At 46.2% G+C, this 19,264-nt stretch overlaps 1 protein-coding gene across 2 annotated transcripts in view; it reads left to right on the top strand.

Moving 5' to 3' along the window:
• NR2C2 (nuclear receptor subfamily 2 group C member 2) overlaps window positions 1–19,264 on the top strand; it is a 47,596-nt gene that overhangs the window by 8,544 nt on the left and 19,788 nt on the right. The window contains exons 2-8 of one of the 2 annotated variants that reach the window (XM_068253039.1): window positions 842–931; window positions 1,829–2,026; window positions 6,925–7,027; window positions 9,235–9,414; window positions 11,704–11,848; window positions 13,172–13,265; window positions 16,755–16,888. In XM_068253039.1, coding sequence (XP_068109140.1) covers window positions 860–931; window positions 1,829–2,026; window positions 6,925–7,027; window positions 9,235–9,414; window positions 11,704–11,848; window positions 13,172–13,265; window positions 16,755–16,888 — 926 coding nt within the window. In that variant the 5' untranslated portion in view covers window positions 842–859. Of the gene's footprint in view, window positions 1–841; window positions 932–1,828; window positions 2,027–6,924; window positions 7,028–9,234; window positions 9,415–11,700; window positions 11,849–13,171; window positions 13,266–16,754; window positions 16,889–19,264 lie in introns of both variants that reach the window. The other variant, XM_068253038.1, reaches the window with a different exon arrangement.

The raw sequence follows: 19,264 nt of genomic DNA, 5'->3' as shown, positions 1-19,264 counted from the left end.
CTCCCCATTTCAGCAAAGAGTCCACACAACATACCCTTCCAAATCCCTGTAAGGATTCATGTTTTTGGTGAGTAATTGCCCTAAAGTACCCCTGACCGGTGTAAAATCTGTTAGATGCTAGATTCCTTTACAGGAGGGGCCAATTCTGTTAACTAAAGCCCATGGTGGGCTAGGTTACCTTTACAGAAGTGGCCTGACTCTGCTCGTTGCCATGGGTTGCCCTCATTTCCGTCCCTGTTGCTCCCGCACCACCCTGACCTTCCTCTGAGTAGCGCAGAGCTATTGTGAAGTGTGCAGGCATGCGTTTTGAGGTACCCCTCCATAGTGCTCACGGGAATCGGAAGTTGCTCCTGCGGAGTTCCATTTTATACACTGTCGCTAGGGGGGAGCTTCCAGGTTTTCATATTTCATTGGAGGATTCCAATGAATATGAAAGAGCAGAGACCGGGAGCAGAGGGGGCCCTGATGGCATCTAGCACTACCAGGCCACTTCTGCAATGCTAATCTAGCCTACTGTGGGCTTTATTTATTTAGAATATGTATCCCCTGTTCAGAGGTACTTTTTAACATCTGTGGTTTGTAAATACATTTGGTCAGAGATAGATGGGTTTGGTTTCTGTAGAATTCAGTAGTGACTCATGAGGTTTTCACAGAAGAAGCATAGACTTAAAAACGATAACATTTGGAGAAGAAAACTTTAGCAGTCCAAAAATGTTTGGCGCCAAACCATAAATGAATTGGCACATTGACAACCTAGCCCCCGGCTGTGTTACTTGTGGCGTTGTCTCTGCTAGGGACAAAGCGGAATTTTTCACCTGTCGTATTTGTTTCTGGTTTCCAGGTTCAAGAATCTTCAGTGATGACAAACTCCTCCCAGCGCATCCAGATAATCTCCACAGACTCAGCCGTGTCCACACCTCAGCGCATCCAGGTATTCCAGCAGTGTCAGAATGACTTCACAAATAAAGGCTTGGCCCTCTGTAACATCCTCCTCTGCCAGTTGTGCTGCCTTCATTGCTTGGTGAACAGTAGAAGGCCATAGAGTTCATACTGTGCAGGCCTGAGATTGTGGCCAGCCCCTGAGCTCACAGGAGAGAATTTGGAGTATAGTTAAGGCGTTTTTTTTATTTGCATTTTAAGTGATACTGAAACATAGCAGGTGATGCAGCAAGTACATGCCCGTTTCTTGGGTTCGGAGTGCCTACTGTTATCTTTGGAAAGGTCTGTACATTTTCTGGGTATCCTTTCACCCACCACCACCGCCACCACCTTCCCAAACTCCCCGTATGGGACCCTTGAAAGTTCTAGCAACCAGCATCATGCTGAGGCTTCCATGTGAGTCAGAGTCAGCTTCTACAGATAACTGTTGTATGATCGCAGCAGCCAAGCCTCAAGGCAGGTCATGTGGGCGCCGGGTAATTTGGGTGCTCCCATAGACCGTTCTAGGGTTGTCCAATGTATAATTTGGGTGCCAGACATATAGCCAATACAAGGTAATGCACATGTGGGGAGGGCTAGTATTAGGCGTAAGTTTGTGGGAGTGTTAGGAGTAGGTAGGGGGAGGGTAATGAGTAGGTAGGGGTAGGGTCAGTGTTAAGAGTGGGTAGGGGGAGGGTTAGTGTTAGGCGTAGTGGGAAGGGGTGGGGGGTGAGAAGTAGGTTAGGTAAAGTAATAGTAAAATATAGGTAGTATCACCCGCCTCCCAAATTTCCCGACGGCCTTTTTTTAAATGTATGTGCTCGTCCTCCCATGGTGACATTTAGGAGGGGGGTGTGATGTTCATGCTTCCGCCCCAACAGATGATAAGCTTGATCCTTTGTCTTCCCAGATTGTAACAGATCAGCAGACTGGGCAGAAGATCCAGATAGTAACAGCTGTAGACTCTGGTGTGTCGCCCAAGCAGCAGTTTATCTTGGCCAGCCCTGATGGATCGGGAACAGGGAAGGTGATATTAGCCACTCCAGAGTCTCCCAATGCCAAGCAGCTGATCTTTACCACAGAAAACCTTGTTCCAGGGAGAATACAGGTATGAGGTCACGCTGTCCTATTGTGCTGTTACCAAAGCCTCATTCAGCTGTTTAAAGCAGAGGTGCCCACACTTTTTTTCGCCTTGTGAGCTACTTCAAAAAATCAGCAAGTCAAAATGTCTACCTATGTACAATTTTAGGAGCACACTTGTATATACAGAATGGAAAATGTAGTGGAGGCCTTCACGATCTACCTAATGGGCACCCCTGGTTTAAAGTGAACCAAAGATGAAGCACCCTCTTTACACCCTATTTACACCCTAAGCACCCAATTTACCATATATATCAGTGGGAATGTTAGAGAAAACACCTACCCTGCTCTCTGTTTCATCCTTCACTGCTCAGCCCGCTTGTTATCTGCCCTGATAAAATCCCCAACTGAGCATTCAGTCTGGCTTTGCTCAGGAATCATTATAGCTGAGTCTGTCTCCTCTGATGTCTTTTCAAGCCCAAGCCTGCCCCTTTCTGGCTCTGCTTTCCTGTTTTGTATATTCACAGTATCACAGAGAACTGCTAATGTAAGGGTACATTGAAAAACATATTTTTTTTTAATCTATATATTTGTTAGTTATAAGAGGTTTTTAGAAATGGTGATTTCATTTTGCACACAGCCCACTAAATAATATGCTTTTCTGATGAACTGTGTTTTGCATGGAGTTTTTAATTACTGTACACTGTAAAATAAATCAAAAATAATTGAAAGGACCAATCAGAATTAAGAACGCTAATCGCAAATCGCTACACAATCGCTGGCAAAAAGCTTACACTTTTTAAAATCGCTACCAATATCGCCCGGAAGCGCTCATGAAATCGCTTACAAAACGCTCATTAAAAACGCTAGCGATTGCAATTAGCGATAGCGCTTTGTAGTGGGTTCCAGGCCTAATAGTGATTTTAACTTTTGGATTGCCTGGTTAGCATCCTTATTACTTGTTTACCAGATAAAAATAAAGAATAGATTTTATGGCAGACAGTTACACTTTAAATGTTGCTGCATTTAATTCAGAATGCTAGGGAATAACTATATATTACTATACAAAATGGCGAAGTGCCCCAATGTAGCTTGCAATAAGTAAAAGTGAGTATGAAACAATTTATGTGTGCGGCCCCAGTCCGTGCGTGCAGCTGCATAAGACACTGTGCTGTAGACCTGAGGAAGCGGGCAGGTCTTGCGAAACGCATTGTCCTTTCCTGTATCCAATAAAACCTCCCACCTGAGGTAAGACTGCCTCATTACCCACATTTACTCATTGCTTACTACACTGGTGTGCCTCCCTGTAGCAACAGTGACCGTAAAGTGCTGAAATGTCTATAAGTCGTTCAAAGTGTGTGTGTGTGTGTGTGTGTGTGTGTGTGTATATGTATATATATATATATATATATATATCTATATCCCATTTAATTCACTATTTAGGAAAATTAGAAATTGTATAGTGTATTTAAATGCCATATTGTGAGTATGGGCAGTTTGCCATAAACCGTGAATGATTATACCAGAATTCCGTATGTTTGTGCTAACAGGCTAGATAACATAGGACCAATCTGCTGTCTTGAATAACGAGATGGAGAAACTCTGGCACTGTAGCTTTAATATAGAACTTGCAAGTGTACAATTGTCATAATAAAGTGCAGTATTAGTGCTGTTATATGCTTGACATATAAAAGGCAGATGTACTTATTGTTGCAATCCTGCTGGGGTGGAGGAGGTGGCTGTGGACGCCAGAGGGTGCACGGCGGTTTCGCAATGGTGTAAACCTAGCTTTTTCGGAGGCCTGTGTGCACTATGTGCGAGCCCGAAGCGGAAATTGATATAGCCAACTTCCGCTAAAGTGTCCCCGCCCATCCGTTTCATCGTCAGAGACTCAGGAGCCAGTGCGCAGAAACAGGCAGTGCACAAGGAGGGGACGGAAGTCCTCATAGTGCGCTGTCATACTAACGGCCATGCTGATTCCGCTGGAGCATCATTGGCTGCAAAAAGAAAGCCAGCCGATAATAAAGGGGAAGAAAAAGCACCCTCCATAAGCTTTCGTTGTTGCTAGGGCAATTCCTATTGCAACCGGCTTATTAGCCTGAACGAACTTAAGACAGAGATATTTCTCCCACCCAGCATGGGTATGTGTAAAAACACACTCCAAAACACATTATACTACTTCTCCTGAGTACGGTGATACCACATGTGTGACCCCTTTTTGCAGCCTAGGGGCCTGATGCTATTCCAGGTGATAAGTAGCTTGCAGATGCGAGCTAATTATCACTTTGCCATCGCACGAGGATTACCGGCAAATCCTATTGCCAGTTTCACTCGTGCGATGGCCGATTGTTAGGGAGCATTACTCAGGCGAAAGCCTGAGCGATGCTCCCTATTACCGGGTGATGGGGAGCGAGGTTTACCCTGTGGTGCTGTCCATCAGCACCACGGCCTCGCTCCCCACACATGCGCACAACCCGCCGAACATCCGCCGCCATCTTCCGCCGCTGCATCAAGGGGTCTCCTTTAATAAGGAGACCCCCAGAGCTCCCCGCCGACCGCTGCTCGTCTCCGCAACCCTCCACAAAGTTACAAAGCTACAAATTGCTTAAATTCCTTACCGCCGCTTTACACCCGTCGGCCGCCGCATCTCGCCGCAAGTCCCCGCTGTGTAATTACAGTGTACGAGTTACTGTAATTACACTCACTAATAACAGAGTCCCGGCAAAGCATCTTTGGATCAGCCGCCGGGGCTCCCCATTGGTTCACAGGCTGAGCCATTTTCATTGGTCCATTTGATTGCTGTATTAGTGACAAGAAAAGGAGGAAAAATTAATTTAGATAGTAGGTTGTATGACCAAGCAATAAACCGTTAAAGCTGCAGTGATCTGAATGGGGATAAAGTGTCTGGTCCTTAAGGGGTTTTAAGACTGCAGTCCTTAAAGTGAACCTCCGGACTAAAAATATACTCAGCAGAGCTGAAAAGGCTTGGTGTTTCTTTAACAGTTTCACAGCATCAGAACTTTGTTTTTCTTACCAAAGCATAATTTTTAGCTGCATTTTTACCTAAGCTCCACCCATCAAAGAAAAAAAGCCCGGGCTTTTTTCCCCTGATGCTATGCAGAGCATGATGGGATTTCCTATGTTGTTATTCACGTTGCCTAGCAACTGGGAGAGGTGCTCAGGACACAGGACAGTTGGAACTGTGTCTCATGCTCCCTGTCACTTCCTTTCATCCAAAAAGATGGCTGCCATCATGAAATCAAACATTTGCCTGTTTTAAAACAGTTTGGGTAAGAGATTATATTACCTATCTATTTTAATTAACATAACTAATGTAACTTAATGACAGTATGTTTGTTTAGGCTGGAGTTCCTCTTTAAAGCGAACCTTAAAGCGGAATATAACCCTGCATTTCAACTTTGCTCTAAAACATTATTTACAGCATATTATATGCATCCAGCATTTTTTTTTACTAGACCAGCATTGGAAGGGTTACACACAGAGCTTTAAAGTTCCTGGAGAGAACTGCTGCCGCATCCGAAGCTTACATAGATACATTTAAGCAAAACAAAATGTAACAACTGTGGAATGTGACTCACTCTCTCTGACTGTGCAGGAGCTGGAGGACAGCCAAAGAGTGTGTAACATTCCTCACTTGCTACATTTTGTTTACTGAAATGTATCTATCTAAACTTCAGCAGTTCTCTCCACGAACTTTAACCACTTGCCGACCGCACGCTTATACCGTGCGTCGGCAAAGTGGCAGCTGCAGGACCAGCGAGCGGCTGCTTCCTGTCAAATCACGGCGGGGGGCTCTGTGAACATCGGCGGCCCGCAGGCTAAATGTAAACACAAGCGGAAATAATCCGCTTTGTTTACATTGTACGGCGCTGCTGCGCAGCAGCGCCGTAAGGCAGATCGGCGATCCCCGGCCAATCAGCGGCCGGGGATCGCCGCCATGTGACGGGGGACGTCCCGTCACTGGCTGCACAGGACGGATAGCGTCCTGTGCAGCCCTGATCTCCGGGGGGGAGCAGGTAGGAGAGGGAGGGGGGGAATTTCGCCGCGGATGGGGGCTTTGAGGTGCCCCCCCCCCCCGCAACACCCAGGCAGGCAGGAGAGATCAGACCCCCCTGCACATCATCCCCATAGGGGGGAAAAAAGGGGGGCAATCTGATCTCTCTGCCTGCAACCTGATCTGTGCTGGGGGCTGCACAGCCCACCCAGCACAGATCACTCAAAACAGCGCTGGTCCTTAAGGGGGGGTAAAGGGTGGGTCATCAAGTGGTTAAAGCTCTGTGTGTAACCCTTCCAATGCTGGTCTAGTGAAAAAAAAAATGCTGGTTGCATATAATATGCTGTAAATAATGTTTTAGAGCAAAGTTGAAATGCAGGGTTATATTCCGCTTTAAGTCAGAAAAAGAAAATGAGTTTTACTCACCTGGGGCTTCCAATAGCCCCCTGCAGCTGTCCGGTGCCCTCGCCATGTCCCTCCGATCCTCGTGTCCCCGCTGGCAGCCACTTCCGGTTTCGCCATCAGGACCCGACAGGCTGGGAACGCGAGTGATTCTTCGCGTTCCCATCCACAATTGCGCCCTCTATGCTGCTATAGCAGCCCTCTATGCTCTATAGAGGGAGCTATTGTGGCTGGGAATCACTCGCCTTCCCAGCCTGTCGAGTCCTGACAGCGAAACCGGAAGTGGCTGTCGGCGGTGACAGGAGGATTGGAGGGAGATGGCGAGGGCACCGGACAGCTGCAGGGGGCTATTGGAAGCCCCAGGTGAGTAAAACTCATTTTTTTTTCTTGACTTAAGGTTCGCTTTAAGTGGTTAAAGGTTATTAGGCTGTTGCTTATCTTTTAGAGCAGAGAGGAAGTGTCCACTTTGTATCCATAATACTGTTTTCACTCGTCATGTCTTCCTGCAGATAGTAACAGATGCAGCGTCTGTGGAGAGACTGCTGGGAAAGTCGGATGTGCAGCGACCTCAGATTGTAGAATACTGTGTAGTGTGCGGGGACAAAGCCTCAGGTATGCTGAGAACTGGGTTGTGATTGAAAAACGTACCAGCATTAAAAATGTGCTTAAAAAGTTCTTTGTACATGTGTGGTAATAAGGACTTGCAATGAATGGGGAACAGAGGGGTGCAATGAAGGGGAGCCAATACAAACCAAGGGACAGGAAATTACAAGGGTTATGTGGAAAGTAACAACCCTTTTTAAACAAGGAACGTTTTATTTATCTTATTGTAGACACACTATTTTCGAATGTCCGGTATTTCTCCACATAATCACTTCATTAATTTAAGCAAGCCCTTTGTTGTTGTAGCAGCACATTCCTCACCTTTGGGTAGAATGATCTGACAAGGGGTGAAGCTTCCTGTTAATGCTGATGAAAAAACAGTTACCAGCATTCTGCAGTACAGGACAAGAGGTGCAGGTTAAATTACACTGAAAGAATACATTGCATGGTAGATAAAAGCAAATGGCTGTTGCTTTCTAGGTAAGAGGCACTTACTAGGAGGGGCCGTGTTAATGCTGATGTATACAATGTTACCGGCGTTCTGCAGTCACTGAACAAGCGGTGCAGGAAGAGGAGAGGTTAACTTGACACATGCAAGCTAAATTTCTCTAAGGCCTCTTTCACAGTAGGACATTATGGTTTGATGCGATGTTAAAGTTGCAACGCAAATTACACCGCAACGCCCCTAAAAAGTTGCAACACAAATCAATGCTCTGTTATCATTGCATACAGTAGAGCATACGGGCAATGAAAAGTATGCTTCCAAGTCATTACTAAGTATGTGCAAATAGTCTAACGCAGCTAATAACGTGTATAACGCACAGCATGCAGGACTTTTTAATAACGTGTGCACTGTGAATGTTGCACAGACTTAGTATTGCTGTGTGTTAGTCTGCATTAAAACATTTTCTAACGTATGACTTTAACGTCGCACTGTGAAAGAGGCCTAAAAGAATCCATTGCCTGACAGATGAAAGCAATTGCTTGTTACTTTCCAGATGACCCTCATATTGGGTTCCCACACATTGTCGTGTGCTTTAACAATTATGGGGTCAGTTCAGGTGCTCTTTAAGGTAAGGTTGGTGTTTGGTAAAGCCCTCTTTCAGTTCAGTTCACATTCCTCACTCACTTTGGAAGCACAGGCAGCTCAACACTACACATATTGATTTACTATGGCATCTCCTGAGACCTCCAAGCATCTTCAGTGGGAATATAAACTATCCAGTAAATATGGTTTACTTAGCATATCCTCACCAGAGATCTCTGCAGATGTCTTTGTAAATTCACCTCATAAACAGTATTTGTGTTTTTAGTCACAAATGTAACCTCAGACAGAATTGCACAGGTACTTTTGTAACAATAGCTCCAAAACTGCAAGGGAGGGGCTATAGAGGCCGGCTGCCTCTCCTCCCGGCATGCATGATGACGCCTTGAGTTTCTTAATGCATATCACATCACCAGGAGCCTCAGGGTGGCAGTATAGAGTGTGTGGCTCCTGGGAGAAAGAGGTGGCCAGATGCAGCATGGACTAGGTAAAAATAACACCACTTCCTGCACTTACTCTGCACTAGAGGGGTGAGGAGGAGTGGAACATCTGGCCACTACAGTAGAGAACTTATTGTCTGCCCATAACAGGGGGGGGGGGGGGGGCAGGGGTGAGGGCGCCATCACAATATTTTTTTCTGAGGGGTCCAGACCAGTGGCGCAGCTAAGGAGCTATGGGCCCTGATGCAAGTTTTACAATGGGGCCCCCCAAGCACTCTATACATAACAATTGATACGGCGCACCAAAACCTTCCAATAGCAGCTACAGTGGCGCAGCTAAGGAGCTATGGGCCCTGATGCAAGTTTTACAATGGGGCCCCCCAAGCACTCTATACATAACAATTGATACGGCGCACCAAAACCTTCCAATAGCAGCTACAGTGTCAGAGGTGCAAGAAGGGTATGGGGAACAGCTAGTTAATGATTACCACTATTCAAAGTATCTATAGAAGTGAGTATTATGAGCACAGGACCAATAGAGGGCTAATACTGCAGTTGAGGGAGGGCCCTTCGGGGCCCCGATGCGGTCGCAACCTCTGCAACCCCTATTGCTACGCCCCTGGTCCAGACCTCCGATGTAACACTCCTGAACAGGTATATTAGCAAGTGAAGTAGCCAATGGAACTTATATTTCTTTCATTTGCTCACAGTGTAGCTTTTCCTCATCCTAGGTCGCCACTATGGGGCCGTCAGCTGTGAAGGATGTAAAGGCTTCTTTAAGCGAAGCGTCCGCAAGAGTCTGACGTACAGCTGTCGCAGCAGCCAGGACTGCGTTATCAACAAGCACCACCGCAACAGATGCCAGTTTTGCCGGCTTAAGAAATGCCTTGAAATGGGCATGAAAATGGAATGTGAGTGTGAGGGGCCAAGCTGACTTTTTCCTTCATTTGTACCAATAACATGTTTACTATTTTTTTTTGCTTTTCCTCGTTTATGTTCAGTTTCCTTTCACTTGCACTTTTTGCAGTCTTCATTGAGCTCCTCCCACTTGATGCTGTAGATAATGTACAAATATTTGGTGTTGCTGTTCACAGCAGTCTCAGAATGTTAGTAGGTCTCCCAGGAAGACTGAAAATCTTTCTTAAGGTCTATAAGGAAGCAGAAGCTGAGGATGTAGTAGCAATGAATGACTGTGTTTCATTCATAAACTGGGTAAAGGACAGAAAGCAAAGAGAAGTACTTAATGCATCATACTCAAAAATGGGGTCAGTTGTCACTCATTGGCTTCAGTCAGAGGCAGTATAGATGGAAAAAACGTGCGCAGTACAATACATATGTTATGTAATTAGAACAAGTATTTATCTACTGTATTTATATATGTATTTTTTTTCCTGGGATAGTACAGCTGTTACTGATGGTTTATACTACATCTGAAAGGAATATGGCTGGTGCCATTAACGATCTCCTGAATTGGGTCCTTTCCTATCTGTAGTCTGACTTTCCGGCTATAAGGCTAGGTGTACACTTAGCAGAAACGCTAGCGTTGCGGGAAACGCTGCATTTTTGCCGCTAATGGAAGTGTATAGGCCACAGAAAAAAAAACATATAAAAAACCGCATATGCGTTTTTTATGTGTGCGTTTTCAAAAACGCTGGTTTTGTTGCATTATCTTCAAAAACGCACATAATGAAAGTCATTGGAAACGCAATGATATGCGTTTTCCATGTGGTTTTTTTTTATGCGTTTTTTGGGAAAAAAAAATTTATGAGGTATTTCTGCTTCCTGTTGTCTTTCTAGTGATTTACATGAAAGGCAAAAGAAAAACACATGAAAAACGCATTAAAACGCACGCAAAACGCTTGAACATGCCAAAAATGCAGCAAAAACGCACACAACATTAAAAAAAATGAGATAAAACACAGCCCTTCATGTTTTGTTATGTGTGCACCTGCCCTAATACTTTAGGATTAGCTCACCTCGAACAGTGGGGTGTCGGCACATGAGGACTGCATGCATCTATACACAGGACTGTAGCTGTAGGTTCAGCACCAGAAGTCTAGTGTCTAACTAAGAGGAAATGACAGATTTCATGTGTCTCATAACGGTTGTATTTTACATCGTAATAAGAGGAGACAGGCTTGTTTTCATTTGTGAGGGAGGACTGTTTCCCAGGGCAGATGTGTGACCCTGTTTCCACCATCGCCTGCAGTGCAGACCTGACTGCTGCACTCGTAATCCATCTAATGAGGCTTTAAAGGGACATTTTAAAGGAGAAGCATAATGTGCGTCACTGCCTTCATCCAGCAAATCACACTTTCCCAGCAAGAGTCCAGCCATAAAATCCTCTCTACAAATACGGGGGTGTCTGCCTGTGTACTGTGTAACTGTTACATGCACTGGCCTGCATGAGAACATACCAAGATTGACAGTGTCCAGCCAGGGCCTCTAGCAAGCAACTAGCTGCAAAAAAGACAAGTGACTCTTGGTATCTAACGTTTGATGTTTTTTTTCCCTCGTCATATTTTGTAGCACTTTTGAGTTTAGTAGGTTTTGAAAAAATGATTCTATCGTATGAGGTAGGCAAAGTATGTTATTATTATGCTGGGACCCGGTTCTAATCCCAGCCAGTGCAATTCCTGCACAGAGTTTGTATGTTCTCCCTGTGTCTGTGTGGGTTTCCTCCGGACGTTTCCTCCCACATCCCAAAAACATACAGATAAGTTAATTGGCTTCCCCCAAAATTGGCCCTAGACTGCGATACATACACAGTACATACATAGACATATTACTATGGATTGTGAGGCCCTCAGAGGGACAGTTAAATGATAAGACAATATTCTCTGTACATCGCTACCGAAGATGTCGGCGCTATATAAATACTAAATAATAATTATGAATTTATAGTGCCCCCACATATCCTGTGGAGCTGTACACAGTAATACATGAGCCATGATTAATTAAAGCAGAATACCAGACATCTTTTCATTCCCAGTAATGCAAACAATAGCATCTTACAGAATTGTGTGAGATGGGATGAATTTGTTGTACCTGCTATGTGTGGTGACTGGTCTCTCCCTATCCGTTACACTAACTACTGCCTCGATTTAAGGCACAAATTGGCATACTATGTAAAGTTACATCATTGGCACAGGTTTTTTTTTAATAATAAAAATAACTGGAATAATTGCTTCTTGTAGCAGTACAGAGTGAGCGAAAGCCATTTGACATTCAACGGGAGAAGCCCTCAAATTGTGCAGCATCAACAGAAAAGATCTACATCCGTAAGGATCTGCGGAGCCCTCTCATTGCTACACCAACATTTGTGTCTGAAAAAGATGGTGGCAGGTAAGATCGTACCACACTATGGGTCTTCATTTTTTTTTTTTTTAAAGAGGTTAAATAAAAGCATCAACACTTTAATCTCCAAAGACACCACGGTCTCCCACTTCGTAGGTCTTTCTCTACAAAATTCAAGATGAGTGTGCTGTATCTGCTATAGATATAGGTACGTTTTGGCAGGGCCGTGGAGTCGGAGCAATTTTGGGTACCTGGAGTCGGAGTCAGTGGTTTCGTAAGCTGAGGAGTCGGATGATTTTCGTACCAAATCCACAGCCCTGGCAAGTATTAGACTAAGGAGTCGGTGTCGAGTAGACAGAGTCTGAGCCATTTTGGGTACCTGGAGTGGGAGTCGGAGGTTTCATAAACTGAGGAGTTGGAGTCGGATGATTTTTGCACCGACTCCACAGCCCTGCTTTTGGGGTGACCCGCTGCTGAATGGGATCCTGAGGTGAGAGGCATATGACGGCTGCCAAGTTTATTTGTTTTTAGACAATACCAGTTGGCTGGCTTTCCTGCTGATCTCTTAGGCTGCAGTAGAAGTCACACTCCTGAAACAAGCATGTGGCTAATCTAGTCAGACTTCAGTCAGAGCCCCTGATCTGCATGCTTGTTCAGGGTCTATGACTAAAATTATTGAGACACAAGATCAGGAGGGCAGCCAGGCAGCGGGATCGCGCATGCACAGTTGGCTCCGGATGGGGAGGACTTTCCGGGGCCAATTTCTGAAGAATGAGAAGGCAGAGGAAGACGACAAGAGAGCGATCAGGCTGGAGGAAGCACCAGGTGCTTTAAGCACACCTTTGATGTGATTCTTTATGGCAAAGCACTGAAACCCATTCTGCGGTAGGATGCAATGCTCCTAACGCATCCCAATGCAACGCTAAAAATGACAATCCTATGACCCTGCAGCAGAGTGCACCGACAGGGTCACATGCATTGCGTTGCCCCCGTTAAGTTACGTACTCCCTGCTGAGCAGGAAGGCCGTCACTGTGATTCCCATCGGTCCGCGCACGTGCAGGAGACCCAGACTTGACGCGACTGAGCTGTTACCGGGGATGATCGCGGCTGAACAGCAGACCGTGGGAGGATGGCGTGGGACCCAGACGTGCTTATGGGGCTGGAGGAAGACCCGGGTAAGTATCAAATCTTTAGAATTTTTCATCTCTGGTACACTTTAACGTTGATGTCGTTAACATAAGATGTGATATGTGGGAGCACTTCATGGTTTATCTCTGCTGTCTGCTTTTGTTGAGTAAATGTTTATATTTGAGACGTGGGCACTAAAAAAATCTCCTTTTGTGTTTGTCGTCAACATCTGGCTATACCAGACAAGCGGGACTGCTAGATCCGAACGTGCTGGTGAATATTCAGCAGCCGGTCGTCAGAGACGATGGCTCCGTCGTTCTGTCCCCAGACTCCAAGGTGAGTTGAGTAATAAACTTGGAAACTTTATTTTTACTTCTTAAGGTGACCACTAATGATCCAATCTTTTTCATCCAACCTTACCATTTCTATGTAATATAAGGGAACTGACTATATTATCCTTTCAATATATTCACTCAATTTACCCATATACTACATAGCTTTGGTAAAATTGGATGTAAAAGATTGGATCATCAGTGGCCCCCTTTGGACAGTGTCATGAGCTCAGTTGTGGCATCTTCTGTTTGTTCCAGCTGAGCTGCAGCCAGGCAGTGATGGCTTCCCCGCACATGCGCAGCTGCAGAGTGTTGCATGCATTTCCAGTGAATGTCTTTTCCATCTGCAGACTGCAGTTCATCAGAGAAGCACAGGATTGATGAATTACCATTCAGCTGTGTTGGAGTTTGCATGTCTGCTCTCATTAGTGGTTGTCCACATAAAAGCCTCTTCCTGTTTGACAACAGTGCCTGTGCATTGCTGGGTGTTGTGCTATAATTGTTTACCGAGCCTTGCTTTATTGTGGGCAGGTGCTGTTCCTAAGAGGGCGAACAGCAACGTTCTTTCGGATCCTGCTGTGTGGACGTATTAGAGTTGCGTTTGCTATTGGTGACGCTCCTAGTCCTGACTGTCTGGTCGTTGCCATCACTCTTCTTCTAGTCCTGCTGAGTGGACGTTACCAAAGCTGCAGGTTACTATTGGTAACACTCCATCCTGTTCTGTCTAGTCCTGTTTGTATCTGTGTGGACGTTCACCATCGCTATAGTAGCGACTAGATTGGTAAACTTTCCTTCCTTTCTGTCTTGTTTATTGTGGTGCTTACCAGGCTCAGAGCAGTCCTCCTTCCTGTTTGTCCTTTTCTTATTGTGGAGGTTACCAGAATCTTATGCCTCATACACACGAGGCACAAATGTTGCAGGAGAGGATAAAAAAAAAAAAAAAAAAAAACAGCGACAGCTCGTCGCCAGGTTCCTCTGTGCAACAGCCGTACACACGGCGCACAGAGGGACAGAGATGCGGCGGAAGCTGTCGCCAAAGGTTCCTCCCCCCCCCCCCCCCCCCCCCCCCCCGCCGGAAGCTCCATCCATGGTAAGTGGGTTGCTGTCGCTAGTCCGCATACACACGGCGGTCTAGCGACAGTTGCGGCGACAGCTGTTGCCGGCGATTGAGCGCGCCAGTCGCCTGGCGGCAGCTCTTACTAGCGACGGTTCGTGGCGCGCGTGTTATACACACGGGGGACCTGTCGCCGCAACACACGCGTGCCACGTGGTTGCGGCGACAGTTGTAACCCGTGTGTACTCAGCATCAGGGCTGCTGTCGCTCTGAGCAACCTTCCCCCGTCTCTTGTCTGACTCTTATCCAAACTGTCTCCTCCACAGTGCTTCCCTCAGTACTTCATGATATATTGCCTGTCTTTGCCTAGGGGGTTCTGATAGTATTTCTGCCTTCCCAGCCTCAGTCTCTATACGTTGCATGCTAATGGCCCATACTCACGGGCAACTTTTTGGCATGTCGCTAGCACACGGGAGCGTGTGCGCGACTTGCCGGCGACAGCTCGTCGCCAGGTCCCTCCGCATACACACGGCGGAGGGACCTGGCAACTGATGCAGCGGAAGCTGTCGCTGTTGTCCCTCCCCCCCGCCGGAAGCGCCGTCTATGTGCAATTATGTTGCTGTCGCTAGTCCGCGTACTCACGCGGACTAGCGACAGTTGCGGAGGAGTTGCGGCGGCGACTGTCGGCAGGCAATTGACCGCGCCAATCGCCTGGCGACATCAGTGACGGGCGACAGTTCGGGGTGCGCGCCCGTGCAACGCCGCATACTCACGGGCAACCTGTCGCCGCAACACGCGCGCGCCGCATGTTGCGGCGACAATTGTAGCCTGTGAGTATGGGCCATAAGTCCTAGAGGCCACCAAAGTCAGGCAGACACTACCTGTCTCCTGTTCAAGCAGGGGCTTGTCTAAAGGTGAATATCATGGTGTCAGATTGGGATATAGAGGCTGTAGGAAGGCAAGAGGTCTGCCAGTCCTTAAAATGAGATTTAAAAGTACGGGGTGGGCCATTTATATGGATACACCTTAATAAAATGGAAATGGTTGGTGATATTAACTTCCTGTTTGTGGCACATTAGTATATGTGAGGGGAAAAAACTTTTCAAGATGGGTGGTTACCATGGGGGCCATTTTTAATCCAACTTTTTTTTCAGTAGGAAGAGGGTCATGTGACACATCAAACTTATTGGGAATTTCACAAGAAAAAGAATGGAGTTCTTGGTTTTAACATGTCGCTAGTCCTTAAAGCAAATTTCTCTCTGCTCTGAAAGAAAAACAGTATAATAACCTTTAAAGAAAAACATTTCTTTGGTACAGCTTACAGAACTCCTGCAATAATTCTGCAGTGTCTACTTCCTGCTTTTAAGGAAGCAGTTGAAGGGTTAACATCCTGTGTTTACATATTAGCTGTGACTGGTGAATTTCTGTGCTGACACAGCTGAGAGCTCAAGCTACTTACAGATGAGAGGGAATTAAATAAACTATCTCTAAAAACACACAGGGTACATTTCTCTCTGTTTTCCATGTGTACTGTGCAAAAGTTCAGGTCCACATTAAAGCATATCCAAGGTATGGGAGGATTTACTTACCTGGGGGTTCTACCAGCCCCTAGCATGCTTATCAGGTCCCTCAATGTAATTCTCCTGTCCTCCACTGTGCCCGCTGTCCCCACCAAAAACATCCCTGACCACAACTGTGGTCGCAGGCTACTGTGTGCCTCTTGCGATAGTTGCGCTTGCTCAGTTCACAGAGACTTAAACTGCGCAAGTGCAGAATGCTCTCGGCCACTGGAGTGTGATCCAGAGAGGCATGCTGACACACCCATGCAGGCATAGTAGCTCGCGGCCACTGCTGTGGTTGTGGATCTTCCTGAGGGAACCGTGGCACCCTGAAGGACATTTGAACTACAGCAAAGTACCTTGTAGACTACTAGGGGCTGGAAGAAGCCCACCACCACTACCACGGATATCCTTTAAAGGGAACCTTAACCGCTCTTCCAGTGTCCTCCGGTCCATCCGCCGCGGCTTAGTTTCGTTTTCGGCTGACTGACTGCCAGGCGTCCTATTCTTCCGCATTCCCCACCGTAAAGCGCATCCGAATGACGCACTTTACGGCACTTTACGTCGGGGAATGCGGAAGAATAGGACACGTTGCAGGAGGACGACTGTCAGTCGGCCGAAAACGAAACAGAGCCGCGGCTGGAGACCGGAGGACACTGGAGGAGCTGCGAGGGCACAGGACGGCTGGAGGAGGCTTGGGAAAGCCCCAGGTAAGTGAAACTTTTTTTTGATCCACGGTTAAGGTTCCCTTTAAACCACACAATGCTGTGTAGGTGTCGCACCGACCTGTTGGTGGGTGCTCAGATTGCATTGAGGGATCAAAGGAAGGTCTTATTCTACCTAAAAAAGTGCTCAAAATGTGGTTTTATATACCCCTTAGATGGAGATCAGTCAGGGTGGGCTGGGAACTCTGGCTAATGTTGTGACATCACTTGCCAATCTTACGGAATCAGCAAACAACGGGGACACTTCAGATGCCCAGCAAGAGGACCAATACTCCAGCGAGATCACTCGGTGAGTCCTATAAAATGCCTATGAATTTATTCTATAGGGAAAGATTCACACAGTGCAGTAAAATGGGTCATTCACCTTGGAATAAAAGACAAATTCACCCTAATGGTGGCCACTAATTTAATCCAATTTTACGAAATCTAGGTAATATAGGGTAAACTGAGTCAATATAATTAATGGATAATTTTAGGCAGTTTCCTTAAATTACATAGAAATAGTAAGATTGGATCAAAAATATTGGATCATTAGTGGCCACCATTAAACAGATGTAAAGTCCATCTCCAGGCTTGACCACTTAAGGATTGGGCTTGTTTGCGCTGATCTGTGCAGCGTGGGCTCTCCAGCCCACAGCACAGATCAGCAAGCAGCCAGGGCGACCAGACTTCTCCCCCCCCCCTTTTTTTCCCCACTAGGGGGATGTCCTGCTGGGGGGGTCTGATCCCTGCCGGCTATTTTCGTTCAGTGGGGGGTTCCTCAAAACCCCCCTCCGCAGCGATTTTCCACCCCCTTCCCTCCCTCCCCTCCTTCCTATGGGCGGCACAGGACAGCGATCCGTCCTGCGCCGCCTCTGATAGGCTTCAGCCAATCAGAGGCCGGGGATCGCCGATCTCCAGCGCCGTTTGATGTAAACAGCAGGGATTTCTTCCCCGCGTGTTTACATTTAGCCTGCGAGCCGCGATCCGAGGCTTGCAGGCTGTTCACGGAGACATCCTCCGTGAACTGACATGGAAACACCACTGCGACCTGAGTCCGTCTATCGGCGGACGTTGGTCGTTAAGTGGTTAAACCCAAATACACCATCTAACCAGGTATTGTAAAAGTTTAAAGGTTACCGGTATGTATCTCATACACAGATATAGAAATAAGCTCTGCTATTGAGTGTCTAGACTAGAAAAAAATATGTGCCTGGAATTAGATATTATATGTATTTAAGGTTAGTGGCTAAACTTTCATTTTTCTTGGTCTCTAACTATGGGCTTACCCTTGAGCCTTAAAACAGCAGGGACAGCCATACTACCCCAGGAAAAAAAACATATATAAGTAGATACCATGTTTCTGCGAAAAAATAAGACACTCTCATATTTTTCCTTAAAATATGTGCTAGGGCTTATTTTCTGGGAGGTGTTATATTTTGTGGGGGTAGCCAGATCCCCTTTAGTATTCAGCCAGATCTCCCCCAGAATATAGCCAGAAAACCCTAGTGTATACCCAGACACCCTCCCACCCCCCCAGTATACAGCCAGAACCCCCTAGTATGTAGCCAGTGCAAATAGGCATAATCCCCCCTTCTCCCCCCGCCGCTGCTGCCAATTTACCTCCTTTGCTGCTGGCCCTCTCCTCCTGAAAGTATATTCCCCGCCGGCTTACGCAGTGCATTTCAAATCTCATATCAGCAGGGAAAGGCAGCTAAACTTGTACAGTATCAATGCCGGTGTATACAGGAAGTGATCTCTGTTTACTTCCTGTGTACGGCGGCACTGTTACTATATAACTTTAGCTGCCTTTCCTGCTGATCTGAATTATGCACAGTGTAAAACTGAGGGGGATCCGATTTGCTGAAGGAGAGGAGCCAGCAGCAGGGAGGTAAATTGGCAGCAGCAGCAGTGCGGTATCATGGCAGGGGAGGGGGGGGTTTGGGGGGAGGGATGCAGCTAAGTCTTTTTTTCGGGGGATGTCTTATATTTTAAGCATGCTTGAAATATAAGATGAGTTTTATTTTCGGGCGAAAGACAGTAATTACTTGTTCTACTTAAATAATAGATTTATTGTACTGTCCATGTTTCGATTTCAGTAAATTTTATGTAGTAAACAAAGAGAAAACTGTTTCAGGCATTTTCCGTCTTTACTACTTCCGACTGAAGCCAATCCTGATGTAATTTCCTCCCTTACTTTTTTCTTCTACAAATGTCACTGTCATATCTAGCTTGCTTTGTAAACGTGACCACAGCATAGATCATATTTCAGCAGCTTCTGTGTCACACTTAACTGCCCTCAGCCAATCAGTGAGGAGCAGGAATGTGGGAGGGGAGATGACAAGCTTCCCTCTCCCGAGCAATGTACTAAATAGAGTCAGGCTGACTGAGATAAGATTCATTACAGCAAAAACATTTATGATTATATTGGAATGCTTGCAATGCAGGGTCAGGTTGTAGACTGCATAATTAACACAGAGCAGTGAGTAAATGGAATTAGATTTTATGACTGACAATCCCGCTTTAATGGGTATTCTCACATTACTCGATCTGGTGAAATATTAGTTCAGGCCACAATCTGTTTCCATATCCCTGTTAGCATATTACCATCTGCATACCACCTCCTCACCCACCTCCGCTACCGAGAAATTCACACATAAATAATGTTCTCATCCACACTGAGACT

Source organism: Hyperolius riggenbachi, chromosome 9 (genome assembly GCF_040937935.1).
Source record: "Hyperolius riggenbachi isolate aHypRig1 chromosome 9, aHypRig1.pri, whole genome shotgun sequence".
NCBI classification, from domain to species: Eukaryota; Metazoa; Chordata; class Amphibia; order Anura; family Hyperoliidae; genus Hyperolius; species Hyperolius riggenbachi.
The sequence above is the reverse complement of the archived record's forward strand: the minus strand, read 5'-3'. Positions and strand labels throughout refer to the sequence as shown.